This window comes from Mirounga leonina, unplaced genomic scaffold, assembly GCF_011800145.1.
Source record: "Mirounga leonina isolate KUSES-001 unplaced genomic scaffold, KU_Mleo_1.0 Mir_178, whole genome shotgun sequence".
NCBI lineage: Eukaryota > Metazoa > Chordata > Mammalia > Carnivora > Phocidae > Mirounga > Mirounga leonina.
Genome location: NW_023270464.1, coordinates 1101248 through 1117571, shown reverse-complemented (window position 1 = coordinate 1117571; position 16324 = coordinate 1101248). Strand labels below are relative to the sequence as shown.

Genomic DNA, 16324 nt, shown 5'->3' with positions numbered 1-16324 from the left:
GCTCATGAAAGCAAGCTCAAGCCTCATCTTATTCTCTCTGCTTTTCATCCATAGAAGACTTAGAGTTTTTTTCAGTGAAAACCTCTGAAATAGCATGCTGCATCTATTTATAAGCTTGCTCGAAGGATGAAATATAGTTGAGGAATCAAAATTATAAGACGTTGGATCTTAAGAACTCAGTAAAAACCTCAGGATCTCCCCAGCACCCTGCAGCCACTAAGCCCAAGCTTTGTGATGGCAATGCCTCCCTGAGGTTGGCCCACTCTGTTTGTGGTCACTGTGTTTCTGATGTCCCATTTTTTTGACAGTCCCACTGTTCCTCAGTGCACTTCAGAGTATATGGCCCTACCCAGAGAATCAGGAAGGGCAGTAGAGGATTTGCCCATTACCAAGGGGAAAGAAGAGCATGACAGGCTGACACCAGGCTGCTGTGTGAAGGACAGACTTTAGGGTGGTGATAGAGGAAGCAAGGAGCCTGGCTGGGGGACACTTCAGGCTACAGGTGATACTAGCTTGCTCCAGGTGGTGTAGGAGGCAGATCAATGCTCCCTACACCAACTGCAAAGAAGTCCACGCCTTAATCCTTAAAACCTGTGGTTATGTCATTATGTTATTCTGTATGGCAAAGGAGACTTTGCAGAAGTAATTCAGGTTATGGACCCTTAGAGAGGGAGATGACCCTGGATTATCTGGGTGGACCACTGGATCACATGAACCCTTAAAAGCAGAAAACTTTCTCCAGCTGGAAGCAGAAGAGCAACCTTAAGGAGAGAGTCAGAGAGATACCAGGGGGGTCAAAGAGAACCAGTGGGGGTGAGGATAGTAGAAGAAGTGGAGTGGGGAGAGTCAGAGAGATCGCAGAGGGTCAGAGAGATGCTAGGAAATGAAATCTTGCCATTTGCAACAACAAAGATGGAACTGAAGGGTATTATGCTGAGCGAAATAAGTCAATCAGAGAAAGACATATATCATATGACCTCACTGATATGAGGAATTCTTAATCTCAGGAAACAAACTGAGGGTTGCTAGAGTGGTGGGGGGTGAGAGGGATGGGGTGACTGGGTGATAGACATTGGGGAGGGTATGTACTATGGTGAGCACTGTAAATTGTGTAAGACTGTTGAATCACAGACCTGTACCTCTGAAACAAATAATACATTATATGTTAAAAAAAAAAAAAAAAGAAGAAGAAGAAGAAGAAGAGAGCAGGAAGGGAATAATGAAGGGGAAAAATCAGAGGGGGAGAGGAACCATGAGAGACTATGGACTCTGAGAAACAAACTGAGGGTTCTAGAGGGCAGGGGGGCGGGAGGATGGGTTAGCCTGGTGATGGATATTAAACAGGGCATGAACTGCATGGAGCACTGGGTATTACATGGAAACAATGAATCATGGAACACGACATCAAAAACTAATGATGTGGGGAGGTGCAAGATGGCGGAGGAGTAGGAGACCTAAATTTCATCTGGTCCCAAGAATTCAGCTGGATAGGGATCAAACCATTCTGAACACCTACGAACTCAACAGGAGATCAAAGAAAAGAAAGCAACAACTCTCTGAACAGAAAAGCGACCACTTTCTGGAAGGTAGGATGTGCGGAGAAGTGAATCTGAGGTGATATTCGGGAAGATAGGCGGCGGGGGAGAAGGCCTCTGTCAGCCGCTACTGGCAAGTGATAGAGCAGCCGAGCACAAAATCGGAAATTTTAGAAGTCGGCTCTGCTGAGGGACTTCGCTCCAGTGGCTAAGCAGGGGGTGGAGCCCTCTCTGGGACAGTGTGGTCTCAGGACCCTCAGGGTCACAGAAAGACCAGGGGTGCCTGAGTGCAGCAGAGATCCCAGGTATCGGAGTGGGTAAGCCGGCTGCAGAGACAGAGCTAAGGAGTGGGCTTTCAGCTCGGGGTTGCCATAAACCATGATCCGCGGCACAGTCGGGCCACTGCTCCTCCAGCAGGGTCCCAACAAGTGGCAGATCCGGGGAGACTCACCTTCCTGCCCTGGGAGGAGCAGCGTGGGAACGCACCGCAGGGATCTGCTGGGTTCAGAGACTCCACACGGGTCATGTGCCAGAGATAGTCACAGACCAGGTGAGCATGGAGTGTGGCGGGAGACTGGAGAGACAGGAGTGACTGACTGCTTTTCTCTGGGGGCTCACTGAGGAGTGGGGCCCGGAGTTCTCAGCTCCTCTGGGGTGGAGATTGGGAGGCCGCCATTTTCACTCTTGTCCTCCACAGCTGTACAGAAAGCTTACAGGAAACAAAGGCTCCCAAGAGCAAAACTGAGCAAATTACTTAGACCCGGCAAGGGTGGGGCAATTCTACCTCCAGCAAAGACATTTGGGAACCATGACAACAGACCCCTCCCCCAGAAGATCAGGAAGAACAACCAGCCAAGACCAAGTTTACCGATCAATGAGAACAGTAGAATTTCAGCACTAGGGGAATACTGCACATAGAATTCATGGCTTTTTTACCATGATTCCTTAGTCATTCAAAGTTAATTTTTTTTCAACTTTCTTTTTCTTTTCTTTTTTTTTTTTTTGAATTTTTCTTTTTCCCTTTTTCAACCAAAATCTTATCAATCCCTTTTCTAAAAAAATCTTTTTTATTATTCATTTTTAGAGTCAACCTTATTTTTGGTATATATATATATATATATATATATACATATATATATATAATGTTCTCTTTTTAAAATTTTGAGATACAGTTTCTTCTAACAAACCAAAATATACCCTAAATCTCTAGTGTATGGCTTTGTTCTATTCTCCTGCCTGATCACATTCTCTCCATTTTTTTTTTAATCCTCTTCCTTCTTTTTTCAACCAAATTCTTATCTTATCAATTCCTTCTATAAAATCTTTTATACTTTTCATCTTTACAGTCAAATTCCATCCCTTCACTGTATTTACCCTTATTTTTGTACATATATAAGATTTTCTTTATTTGAAATTTTGGGAGGCACTTTTTTCTAACAGACCAAAATATGCACAAAATCTAGGGTGTGGCACGAATCTATGCACCAGCCTGATCATATATGATCATATTCTGTTTTTTGTTTGTTTGTTTGTTTGTTTGCATCTTTTTTTTTCTTTTTTCTTTTCTTTTCTCTTTTTTCTTTCTTTCCCTTTCTTTTCCCCCAGTTTCAGGTCTCTTCTGATTTGTTCACTGTATATTTTTCTGGGGTCATTGTTACCCTGTTAGCATTTTGTTCTCTCATTCATCTATTCTCCTCTGGACAAAATGACAAGATGGAAAATATCACCTCAACAAAAAGAATAGGAGGCAGTACTGACTGCCAGGGACCTACTCAATACGGACATTAGTATGATGTTGGAAATAGAGTTCAGAATGAAGATTTTAAAGATACTAGCTGGGCTTGAAAAAACCATGGAAGATATTAGAGAAACCCTTTCTGGAGAAATAAAAGAACTAAAAACTAACCAAGTTGAAATCAAAAAGGCTATTAATGAGGATAATCAAAAATGGAGCCTCTAACTGCTAGGATAAATGAGGCAGAAGAGAGAATTGGTGATTAGGAAGACCAAATGATGGAAAATAAAGAAGCTGAGAAAAAGAGAGATAAACAACTGCTGGATCACGAGGGCAGAATTCAAGAGATAAGTGATATCATAATACAAAACAATATTAGAATAATTGGGTCCTAAAAGAAGAAGAAAGAAAGAGGGGGGCAGAAGGTATATTGGAGCAAATTATAGCAGAGAACTTCCCTAATTTGGGGAAGGAAACAGGCATCAAAATCCAGGAGGCACAGAGAACCCCCCTCAAAATCAATAAAAATAGGTCAACACCCCGACATCTAATAGTAAAATTTAAAAGTCTCAGAGACAAAGAGAAAATCCTGAAAGAAGCTAAGGAGAAGAGATATGTAATCTACAGTGCTAGAAACATTAGACTGGGAACAGACCTATCCACAGAGACCTGGCAGGTCAGAAAGGACTGGCATGGTATATTCAGAGCACTAAATGAGAAAAGTATGCAGCCAAGAATACTATATCCAGCTAGGCTGTCATTGAAAATAGAAGGAGAGATAAAAACCTTCCAGGACAAACAAAAACTAAAGGAATTTGCAAACACGAAACCAGCCCTACAAGAAATATTGAAAGGGGTCCTCTAAGCAAAGAGAGAGCCTAAAAGCAACATAGACCAGAAAGAAACACAGACAATATACAATAACAGTCACCTTACAGGCATTAAATGGCACTAAATTCATATCTTTCAACAGTTACCCTGAATGTAATGGGCTAAGCCCCAATCAAAAGACACAGGCTATTAGATTGGATAAAAAAACAAGACCCATCGATATGCTGTCTGCAAGAGACTCATTTTAGACCCAAAGATACCCCCAGATTGAAAGTGAGGGGGTGGAAAACCATTTACCATGCTAATGGACACCAAAAGAAAGCTCGGTGACAATCTTTATATCAGACAAATTAGATTTTAAAGCAAAGACTATAGTAAGAGATGAGGAAGGATACCATATTATACTAAAGGGTCTATCCACAAGAAGATCTAACCACCGTAAATATCTATGCCCCTAACAAGGGAGCAGCCACTTATATAAGCCAATTAATAACAAAAGCAAAGAAACACATCGACAACAACACAGTAATAGTGGGGGACTTTAACACCCCCCTCACTGTAATGGACAGATCATCTAAGCAAAAGATCAGCAAGGAAATAAAGACTTTAAATGACACACTGGACCAAATGGAATTCACAGATACATTCAGAACTTTGCATCCCAAAGCAACAGAATACACATTCTTCTCTACGGCCCATGGAACATTCTCCAGAATCGATCACATCCTAGGTCACAAATCAGGTCTCAACTGGTACCAAAGATTGGGATCATTCCCTGCCTATTTTCAGACCACAATGCTTTGAAACTAGAACTCAAACACAAGAGGAAATTCGGAAAGATCAAATACATGGAGGCTAAAGAGCATCCTATTAAAGAATGAATGGGTCAACCAGGAAATTAAAGAAGAATTTAAAAAATTCATGGAAACCAATGAAAATGAAAACACAAGTGTTCAAAATCTTTGGGATGCAGCAAAGGCAGTCCTAAGAGGAATGTTTTAGCAATGCAAGCCTTTCTCAAGAAACAAGAAAGGTCTCGAATACACAACCTAACCCTACACCTAAAGGAGCTGGAGAAAGAACAGCAAAGAAAAAGCCTAAACCCAGCAGGAGAAGAGAAATAATAAAGATCAGAGCAGAAATCAATGAAATAGAAACCAAAAGAACAGTAGAACAAATCAATGAAACAGGGAGCTGGTTCTTTGAAAGAATTAACAAGATTGATAAACCCCTGGCCAGACTTATAAAAAGAAAAGAGAAATGACCCAAATCAACAAAATCATGAATGAAAGAGGAGAGATCACAACCCACACGAAAAAAATACAGAATGTCCAATGGAAAAGACAGTCTCTTCAACAAATGGTGTTGGGAAAATTGGACACCACATGCAGAAGAATGAAACTGGACCATTTCCTTACACCACACACAATAGATTCAAAATGTTTGAAAGACCTCAAAATCCTAGAGGAGAACACAGGCAGCAACGTTTTCTACTTCAGCTACAGCAACTTCTTCCTAGAAACATCGCCAAAGGCAAGGGAAGCAAAGACAAAAATGAACTATTGGGACTTGATCAAGATAAAAAGCTTTTGCACAGCAAAAGAAACAGTCAACAAAACCAAAAGACAACCGACAGAATGGGAGAACAGTTTTGCAAATGACATATCAGATAAAGGGCTAGTATCCAAAATCTATAAAGAACTTATCAAACTCAACACCCAAAGAACAAATGATCCAATCAAGAAATGGGCAGAAGACATGAAAAGACATTTTTCCAAAGAAGACATCCAAATGGCCAACAGACACATGAAAAAGTGTTCAACATCACTCGGCATTAGGGAAATCCAAATCACAACCTCAATGAGATACCACCTCAAACCAGTCAGAATGGCTAAAATTAACATGTCAGGAAATGACAGATGTTGATGGGGATGTGGAGAAAGGGGACCCCTCCTACACTGTTGGTGGGAATGCAAGCTGGTGCAGGCACTCAGAAAACAGTATGGAGGTCCCTCATAAAGTTGAAAATAGAGCTACCGTATGATCCAACAATTGCACTTCTGAGTATTTACCCCAAAGATACAAATGGAGGGATCCGAAGGGGTATGTGCCCCCCGATATTTATAGCAGCAATGTCCACAGTAGCCAAACTGTGGAAAGAGCCAAGATGTCCATCGACAGATGAATGGATAAAGAAGAAGTGGTATATATATACAATGGAATATTATGCAGCCATCAAAAGGAATGAAATCTTGCCATTTGCAACGATGTGGATGGAACTGGAGCTATTCTGCTAAGTGAAATAAGTCAATCAGAGAAAGACATGTATCATATGACCTCACTGATACGAGGAATTCTTAATCTCAGTAAACAAACTGAGGGTTGCTGGAGTGGTGGGGGGTAGGAGGGATGGGGTGGCTGGTGATAGACATTGGGGAGCATATGTGCTATGGTGATTGCTGTGAATTGTGTAAGACTGTTGAATCACAGACCTGTACCTCTGAAACAAATAATACATTATATGTTAAAAAAGAAGAAGATAGCAGGAAGGGAAAATTGAATCGGGCGAAGTCGGAGGGGGAGACGAACCTTAGAGACTATGGACTCTGAGAAACAAACCGTGGGTTCTGGAGTGGATGGGGGTGGGGGTATGGATTAGCCTGGTGATGGGTATTAAAGAGGGCATGTACTGCATGGAGCACTGGGTGTAGTATGCAAACAATGAATCATGGAACACTACATTAAAAACTAATGATGTAATGTATGGTGATTAACATAATAAAAAGAAATAGCCAAGAAGAAAAAAAGAGAGAGAGATCCTAGGAGAGAACCCAAAGGGGAGTGGCGGTATCCCCACCATGAGCAGGATCCCACACTGTGTTGCTATCTCTGAGATTTGGGCCCAAGTGCCAGGACCAGAGAGTCCTTCAGAGCTAAAGGCAGCCCAGTTAACAGGCAGCAATGGATGGGGACCCACTCTTAGAGGGGCAAGGACCTGGATCCTAACAATAATCTGAGTGAGCTCAGAAGCAGACCCATCCCAGAGCTACCAGAAAGGAGCACAGCCTGGGGACACCTTGATCTTGGCCTCATGAGACTTTAAGTAGAGATGCAGCTGAGCCACCCTTACCTGGAAGACAAGAAACATGAGATAATAGATAAAGTTTGTCTATGTGTTATGGTAGTGATAGAAAGCTCATGCAGGTGTTCCCAGGATTCCAGGACCATTCTGAGACCTCTTGTCTCAGACACCCGCTAGAACTGAGTCTATATTTTCATCTCAATTCTGACATCTGTCTCTACCTCCCTCCCTGATATCCATTAGCTTCTTGCTAACTTCCCAACCCTAGGCAGCTCTCCTTTCCACCCCAGCAGGCTGCTCTCTGTGGACATATCAGCTCATATCCTCTGGGGACTCATGGGGAATCTATTCTTGGAGAGACAGGAGATGCATAGCAGACATGAGGTCAGAGAGGCCAAGAGAAATGCTCAGAGGGCTGGGGTCACCAGGCCATGACCAGGTAGTAGGGTTTCCCCAAGGAAGAGGAGATTTAGGAGGCACCATGAGAATGAGAAGAAACAACCAGTTTCAACAAGGCCTGGGGGCATATGCAGGCTGAGTGTGGGGTGAGTTCTGCTGAAGGATTTGAGAAGGACAAGACCAGATGTCTGCTCAGTGTCTCCTCGGGGTCAGAGCACTGTGAATTGTGCAAGACTGTTGAATCACAGATCTGTACCTCTGAAACAAATAATACATTATATGTTTAAAAAAAGAAGAAGAATAAGGGGTCAGAAGCATTCTAAAGTCTTGGCATCTCATCTTCACCATGACCCCTGAGATCCCCAGTGTCTCCACGAAGAAACTAAGGCACAGAAAGGCAACACACTGAAATGTCAGGGCTAGGAAGTGACAAGCCCAGGACTAGAATCAGCTGTTTTGACTCCAGAGGAGGATCAGAGAGGGCAAGATTCAATCTTCCTGATATAGGCCCAAGGTCTTTCTGTAGACAGTCATACAGAGCATCTAAAGGTCTTGAGCAGGTGGTGATGTACAAACTCCACAGCAATGATGGCCCCAGACAGCCTCCTCTTGGTGCTGTCATACCAACATATCCATCCCTTGACCCTGCCAGCCAGCTGGCTCCTGCTCTGGGTGAGACCTGCCAGTGAGGTTCTACACCTTGGTGAGCCATCATGCCCTGCAATTGTTTCCCAAAGTCTGCCAAGGCCCATGATCCTCAGATGGCCCTACCCTGCCAGCCTCCATTGCAGAGCACGTCCCTCAGTGTCTGGGTGGTATCTGCCATGCCACCACAAACAACGCTACTTCAGGACTTGACATGGAGAGCTCTGCTCCTGGACAGCACGGAGCTTAACACGTGGCCCAGGGTCACATTCAGCAACCTGTGTGAGCTTTAAACTAAAAAGCAACACTTTACTTCTCTCCTGTTAGGGATTAATGATTGAAAAATACCCCTTCCTTTCCAGTTGGTATGAATTCCTCAAGTGCAATAGGCCACTGAACAGAAAATGAAAGGCCCTTTCCATTTCCTGCCTCATGTTGCCAGGGTGCACTGTGCTCATAGGTAAATTTGTTCCAGAGCACTTCTGGATTCAGGGAATGGAATGGGGAGATTTTCAAGGATCCAAGGGAAGGGGTAGCAGCTTGGTCTCTTGGCTTCATGACAACTCAGGCATTATGAGGAGGGTCTGGGTGGGGAAAGAGGGGTAAAGTGAGGAGCCCCATTGCTCAAACTCTTTCCTTAGAGAGAAGACAAGGCAGAGAAATGAGCAAGGACTGGGCTGACTGCTCTCATGTAAGGCAGTTGTTCGGCTTTTGTACATCTGACTCCTAGCCACATTTTCAGGAATATAGCACAGATGGCATAATTGCTATTCCCCAAAAGCCTTTTCTACCCTGGGATATGTCCTCACAGCCTGACCTCCTTCCCCAAGACTTGCCTTTCAGTCACCGTTTGCATGATGTCATTTGGCCTCCTGAATACTTCATAACCTGGGAAGTGGTGCATTAACTTATTAAGTTTCACTGAACACTGTTTCTTTTTTTTTAATTCTTTATTTAAATTCAATTTAGGTAACATATAGTGTATTATTAATTTCAGGGGTAGAATTTAGTGATTCATCAGTTGCATATAACACCCAGTGCTCATTACATTAAATGCCCTCCTTAATGCCCATCATCCAATTACCCCATCTCCCCAGTCACCTCCACTCCAGCAACCCTGTTTGTTTCCTAGAGTTCAGCATCTCCTGTGGTTTGCCCCCCTCTCTATTTTCATCTTATTTTATTTTCCCTTCCTTTCCCCTATGTTCATCTGTTTTGTTTCTTAAATTCCACATATGAGTGAAATCATATGGTATGTGTCTTTCTCTGACTGATTTAGCTTAGTATAATACCCTCTAGTTCCATCCACATCATTGCAAATGGCAAGATTTCATTCTTTTGGATGGCTGATTCTTTTAAAAATGTTTTTAGCTACAGGTAACAGAAAATCTGAATAACAGTGGTTTACACACAAAGGAAAATAATCCTCCCATGTAACAAGAAGTCTGGGGGTGGAGGGCTGCCAAGCATCAGGTCAGTGTCTTGTAAGTAATATCAGAGGTGGATCTTCACAATTCTCTTGGCCTCTCCATCCCATCATAGATGGTTTCATGGTCACATCTAAGGTAGGAAGCATGGAAAAGAACTGGTACCAATACATTTTCATCAGAAGGGCAAAATCTATGTCAAGAGGCTCCCAAACAGGTTTCCCTCATGTCTTATTGGTCAGCAAAATGAGACAAACAGTGTAGACCAGCCACCAGAGCAACTATTTTAGTAGAGGGACACGAAAGAGAAGAGAGTGTTGGGTGTTGGGTTAGCCAGACAGCGGATCCTGCACAAACACATTGGAAATAGAGTATATCAGCAGGTATAATGGGAAGAATGCTAGATTTGGATTCTGAAGATCTCCAAATAAAATAGAAAAGCTTGTCAAGGAAATTAACAACCATAGTATGTTTTATAAGTAGCTAAGACTTCCTGGGTTAGATATATGTTTGTTCCAACTGGGAAAACCAGTCAGCAACATTTACATCAACCAGACTATGTAAATGCCATCCCTGTAGGGCCAAGACATCCACCAGGACCAAGGTCCGATCAAGTCTCATTTCTTGTGTTCTATCATTTGCTTAAGATCATATCTCATTTTAATTTGCTTCAAATTTGAACACTAATATTTTTGTACCATTTTTTGCTGAACCTGGTATTTCTAATTACCTGTTTTCAACATAAAGAGAGCTTAGGAAAACAAACTCTGGAGCTGAACTGCTAGATACCCAGTTTTGAGATTTACTATTGTATGACAATTGGGCAAATTTCTAAGCCTCCATAGAGTTCTAAAATTTCACAAACATGGCATTAGGTATTAGGTATGTTGCTTCTATTCTGGAAAATTTGCTTCTATTGTTTTTTTGGATAAATTCTTTCCTTCACTTCATTCTGTCCTTCCTGAGATTTTTCTTAGAAGTCAAATATTGGATTTCCCATAATGAACTTTTATGTATATTATTTTTCTTCTGTAATTTATTCTTTGACTTTTGCCTCTAGATTCTGGAGTATTTCCTTGACTTTATTTTTCAGTGACGCAATCTATCCATATTTACTTAGTTTAGTAATTATGGATTTAATCAATAAGAACATTCTTCCCTCTGGCTTTTTGTTTTTCTATTATTGTAACTGAAGTTTTACTTTGAGGTAACTATACATTCACATGAAGTTGTAAGGAATAATATGAAGAGATTCCATGTACCATTTACCAGTTTCCCTCAAAGGTAATATAATTCAAAACCATAGTACTATGTCACAATCAGAATACTGACATTGATACAGTCAATATACAGAACATTTTCATCACCAAAATGATCCCTTCTATTGTCCTTTTACAGCCAGATACACTTCCTTCCACCTTGCCCTGTACTTAACCCCCCACTAACCACTAATCTATTCTGCATTTCTACAACTGCATCACTTCAAAAGTATCATATAAATGGAATCATACAGTCTGTAATCTTTTGAGACTGACTTTTTTCACTCTACATAATTCCCTGGAGATTCATTAAGGTTGCCTTGTGTGTCAATACTTAATTTCTTTTTACTGTCAAGTAGCATTCCATGGTAGGGATGTACCACAGTTTGTTTAACTGTTTACTACTGAAGGACATCTGGTTTATTTCTACTTTTTGGCTATCACAAATAAAGCTTCCATCAACATTTGTATGTAGGTTTTGGGTGAACATAAGTTTTCATTTCTGTACAATAAATGCCCAGTTGTGCAATTGCTGGGTTTTATGGTAGTTGCAGGTTAAGTTTCTAAAGACAATGCCAAACTGTTTTCCAGAGTGATGGTACTCTTCTACAGCCCCAGTGATAATGTATAAGTGATCCAGTTTCCCCACATCCTTGTGAATATTTGGTGTTGTTACTATTTTTATTTTAGCCATTCTTATAGGTATGTGATGATATCTTACTGTGCTTTTAATTTACATTTCTCTAATGGCTGCTAATGTTGTATAGCCTTAAAAGTGGTTAAAATTGTAAATTGTATGCCATGTACATTTTGCCACAATTTTTAAAAAAATTTTATTATGTTTTGTTAATCACCATACCTTACATCATTAGTTTTTGATGCAGTGTTCCATGATTCATTGTTTGTGCATAACACCCAGTGCTCCATGCAGTGCGTGCCCTCTTTAATACCCATCACCAGGCTAACCCATCCCCCCACCCTCCCCTCTAGAACCCTCAGTTTCTTTCTCAGAGTCCATAGTCTCTCATGGTTCGTCTCCCCCTCTGATTTCCCCCCCTTCATTTTTCCCTTCCTACTATTTTCTTTTTTTAAAACATATAATGTATTATTTGTTTCAGGGGTACAGGTCTGTGATTCAACAGCCTTGCCACAATTTTTAAAAAAGTAATTCCAAACTGAGTCAATGAAAGACGGTTCCTGACAGAATAAGTGTAGAGTTAACACTCCACACAACTGGGCATCTGCAATCCAGGAACAAGTGTCATTCAATGACCAGAGCTACTATTAAAAAGACCCCAAGGCTTAATACATTTATTATTCATTACAGCTGTATCCCCGCTTTCAAAAGGGCCTCAGTCAACAGGTGTTGATTTATATTTTAGGTTAGTAGCCATATATATGGTCCATATTAACTTCTGTCTTTGATAATCCCATCCGCATTCATTCTACATGTTCTGGGGAATCAGCACTAGCCCAAGAGGCTTCTCACCCTCTGAGACCCAGCTCAAAAGTTTCCTCTCTGGAGGACCTTCTCTGACTTTTCCTCTAGTCTCTCTCTGGTGCTCCTTAAGCACTCTGTGCATTCCACCATGAGAGGACATATCTATTTAAGGTGTAACCTTAGCTTAGGTGACTGTCTCCCCACTCAAAAGCACAATGTCAGGTTATAGCAGATGCTCAGTGAGGTTTAATGAACAAAGTCCCACACAAAGGACACATTTCCAGATGCTCCTGGATTCTGTTTCTATCACTGATGTTAAATGTAGCTGTGGACACAGTTACTGCTTTTCTGGGGACTAATGCTTAAATGGGGGCCATTTTAACAGATCTATAGTCGTATAAGAACTTGAGGTCTCAATTGCTGAATGAGGTGAATTAGCTGCCTCCAGAAATCATAGCAACTTCACTGAATAGCATTAATCCCCTTTATAAACAAAGAGATAAACTAAACAGAAAGTTATTGATTTAACAGAGATCAATCAAAGAACAAAGCAAGCTGATTATCTAAGCATGCCTGGATTTAAGAATAAAAACTTAAAATGTATCTGGTATGTTTATCTAAGATTCTCCAAAATCCTCTTGTGTTCCCAAAGGTGATTAGGCCCCCTAAATATGAGGACTCTAACTCTAACACACCTCCCTCAAAAGATTACCAAAGCCCTCTGTTTGCTCACCAGAGGTTAGTCTCTCCTGACACTTTCACTAATTCACTTCTCAAATTCTCTAAAGGACAATACCCCTCTCCAAAAAAGAAAAAAATTTAATCTTTCTTCTTACTCTTAGGTTAGGGTCTCTAGTTCTTTGTTTACCCATTCATCACTTCCCAACCCCTTATGGAGGATATAAAAACTATAGCTGAGGATGGCTTCTGATTCAAAATCTGTTTCCAAACATAAGCTACATCTGTGTGGGTACAGTGTGGGTGCAGTGTGGGAGCACATTCACTTTGAGATGTCAGTAATGATCGTCCCCAGACTGTGGTCTTGGGATGTCAGGGGACGGTCTGCAGAGGGGGCAAGGGCCAGGCTTCACTTCTAGAATTGCTTCAGTCAAAGCTGAAGGTGGGTTTCTACTCAGGAAATCATCCAAACTCTCCTTAATTTACCTTCAATTAGGCATGTATAAACCATCACTTTGGGGTCACTACAGTGTCAGTGGCCCCTTCCTTGCATGCATCAGCACCCCCTTACCTCCCAGGCAGGCACCAAGGGCCAGGGCATACATGAGTGGTGGTGCAGGCAGGCTGACCTCGGGGTCTTGGCTGAGGTTCAGGAGCACAGGAATCTGTAGAGGAAAAGAGCACTAAAATCACATCCATGGAAACCCAGAGGAGCTTCCCATACTGTAACTGATTTGCAAGATCCAAAGCACTTTTTCAGTAAAATCCCGTAGAACCTCCTGCAGTGGCTGTGACCATAATCATAACCATCTAGCCAGCATTTCTTAGCCCTGCAGTGGACCAAGTCCTATTCTAACTTCATGCATATATCATTTTATCTAATCCTCAAACATCTCTCAGGTGTATTTGTTATTCCTTCAATCAATAGATGAGGAAATCAAGGCATGGAGAGACACTTATCTTATAAGTGACCAAACTGGAACCTGAACACAGTTCTCTGATTCCAAACTGCAAAATGGCAAACCTGTGCTAAACCACTTCTCACCACTGACCTCTGTGCAGTCTTCCCGACCCTGCTGATGTTCTTACGATAACAGGTATCGATTCAATAACTAGAAAGTAGTATTTTCTAGTAAGTCATGCTAGCATCCAGTGTATCTTTCTGACAGATGAATTTTACATTATTGTTATTAAAAAAAAGTAGCAGTTGTGAAGCTTCTGTAAGAAATTTGTGTTCCAAAAGCATATCCCCTTGTGGCTCATGTTGCTAATGGAGGAGAATGTAGCCAGAGGGAGGATATAGCCATGAGGCCTGCTTCCAGCTGGCCTGGGGGGAATGTTGGTCTATATTGTCACTGCTAGGCACCTCAGGGCAGCCCACAAGATGTTAAGGAGGGACCCTGGAATCTGCTGCCTCAGGGAAGTTGCCTTGTGTGAACATCTCTAAAGAGCAGGAGGAGGGGGGGCTCCAATGGTAATCCCTTCAGAAAGGATTTCCCAAAGTCACAAGAAGAAAGCTGAAACCAATGGGAAGATATGTGACATGTGATTTCATTTGCTGTAGAGAATCAGGGGACAGCAGAACCATGCTCTTCTGGAGAGCAGGTCACTTGATGTCATAAAAAGTAATGCCTCGTTGTTTATCTAGGAAGATTGGATTACTCCCTAGTTCTTTATCCCTGCAGTAGGACTCTACATGCATGCCTCTGTGGTGGCCCCCAGTGGGGCCGAAAGATCCATTCCCTCACCCCACTGACATTGGGCTTAGCCAGTGACTTGCTTTGACCAATGAAAGGTAGGTAGACTAGAAAGAAGCATTCCATGTTACTGCAAAACTCTCTGGAGCTTCAGGTTCAGCCATAAGAAGAGTATGCCCTAGGAAATACTGCAGCCCTATGGGGTCCCCAGAGGGAGGACATGCTGAGGGGGCCCCATCAGCCTCAGCAGAGACTGACCAGCAGGCTGCAGCCAACCTGCAGACCTATGCACCTACTGCACACACTCCTCTCTACCAGCCTACTGCACATGTTGCTCGGCCAGCCCTGCATACAGTCCTCCAGAGTTGCCTTGTAAGGTCTGAGAAAGAGCCCTTACTATTTGTTGGGTCATAGGAGCATTTTAAAAAGCTCACTTTTTCATTTTTGGCAGCCCCAAATGTGATGGTGTAGGCTTGTAAGCCCCTTGCAGGCCAGGGTCATTTGAGGACTGCACTGAGGTTAAGGTCGGCCAGGCAGGCCTAGGCCAGGAGGAGAAAATGTTCTCTTCCCCTTACCTCATGTTGCAAGGCCTAAATGCCTGGATCAGCAGGAAGTGGCTCTTGCCTAGCTTAAAGTGTATCTCTCTAAACAGAAGTGTTCTTTCTAAAGACCAAGAACATGTTGTCTCCAAAGGAAGGATGGCTAAGAGAATTCTTTATTCTGCAAGCATAAGCAGGATGTATTTTGTTCTTATTGCATTTCGTGTATATTTCACTTCACAGATGTTGGCTTGATACATTGTTATGTTTATCTGATCTCTACGAGTATATAGCTATGTGAGAAATAAACGGCAGTATGCAGTTGCAAGTGCTGCCTTTGCTCTGCATCCCCTGTGTCCTGGTGATTTCGTAGACCCTTACCCAGGGACCCCAACGCACTAGACGTTGACACCCAAATATTAACTGGAAGAAACAGAAACACCTGGCACAGGAGCCCCTGAGCAGCCCACATGGCTTATTTCAATCTTGGCTTTTGTTGTCTCATAATGAACCCAAATGTTGTCACAAAGGCAGTTTCAAACTTGAAGTTTTGGCTCTTTGGAGGAGCAAGAAAAGTGCAGCTTCACACAGCATTGGGCATTTGTCCTCTGGAAACTTCCCTGACTTTCCCAAAGTGGCTAATGTTTTATATCACATTATGCCCAGAACTTACTTCCATTGTTACATTTATTTTTTAAATTTTATTATGTTAATCACCATACATTATCACAATTCCGGACTTCCAGCTCTCTTACAAAGCTGCCATCATCAACACAGTATGGTACTGGCACAGAAAAAACCCACACAGGTCAATGAAACAGAATAGAGAGCCCAGAAATGGACCCTCAACTCTATGGTCAACTAATCTTTGACAAAGCAGGAAAGAATGTCCAATGGAAGACAGTCTCTTCAACAAATGGTGTTGGGAACATTGGACAGCCACATGCAGAAGAATGAAACTGGACCATTTCTTTACACCACACACAAAAATAGACTCCAAATGGTTGAAAGACCTCAATGTGAGACAGGAGTCCATCCAAATCCTAAAGGAGAACA

General features: G+C 42.1%; 1 protein-coding gene across 2 annotated transcripts in view; it reads right to left on the bottom strand.

The window, feature by feature from the left end:
* OCA2 (OCA2 melanosomal transmembrane protein) overlaps window positions 1-16324 on the bottom strand; it is a 545103-nt gene that overhangs the window by 170763 nt on the left and 358016 nt on the right. For both annotated transcript variants that reach the window (XM_035023928.1, XM_035023929.1), the window contains one exon: window positions 13604-13697. In XM_035023928.1, the coding sequence (XP_034879819.1) occupies window positions 13604-13697 (94 nt within the window). The remainder of the gene's footprint in view (window positions 1-13603; window positions 13698-16324) is intronic.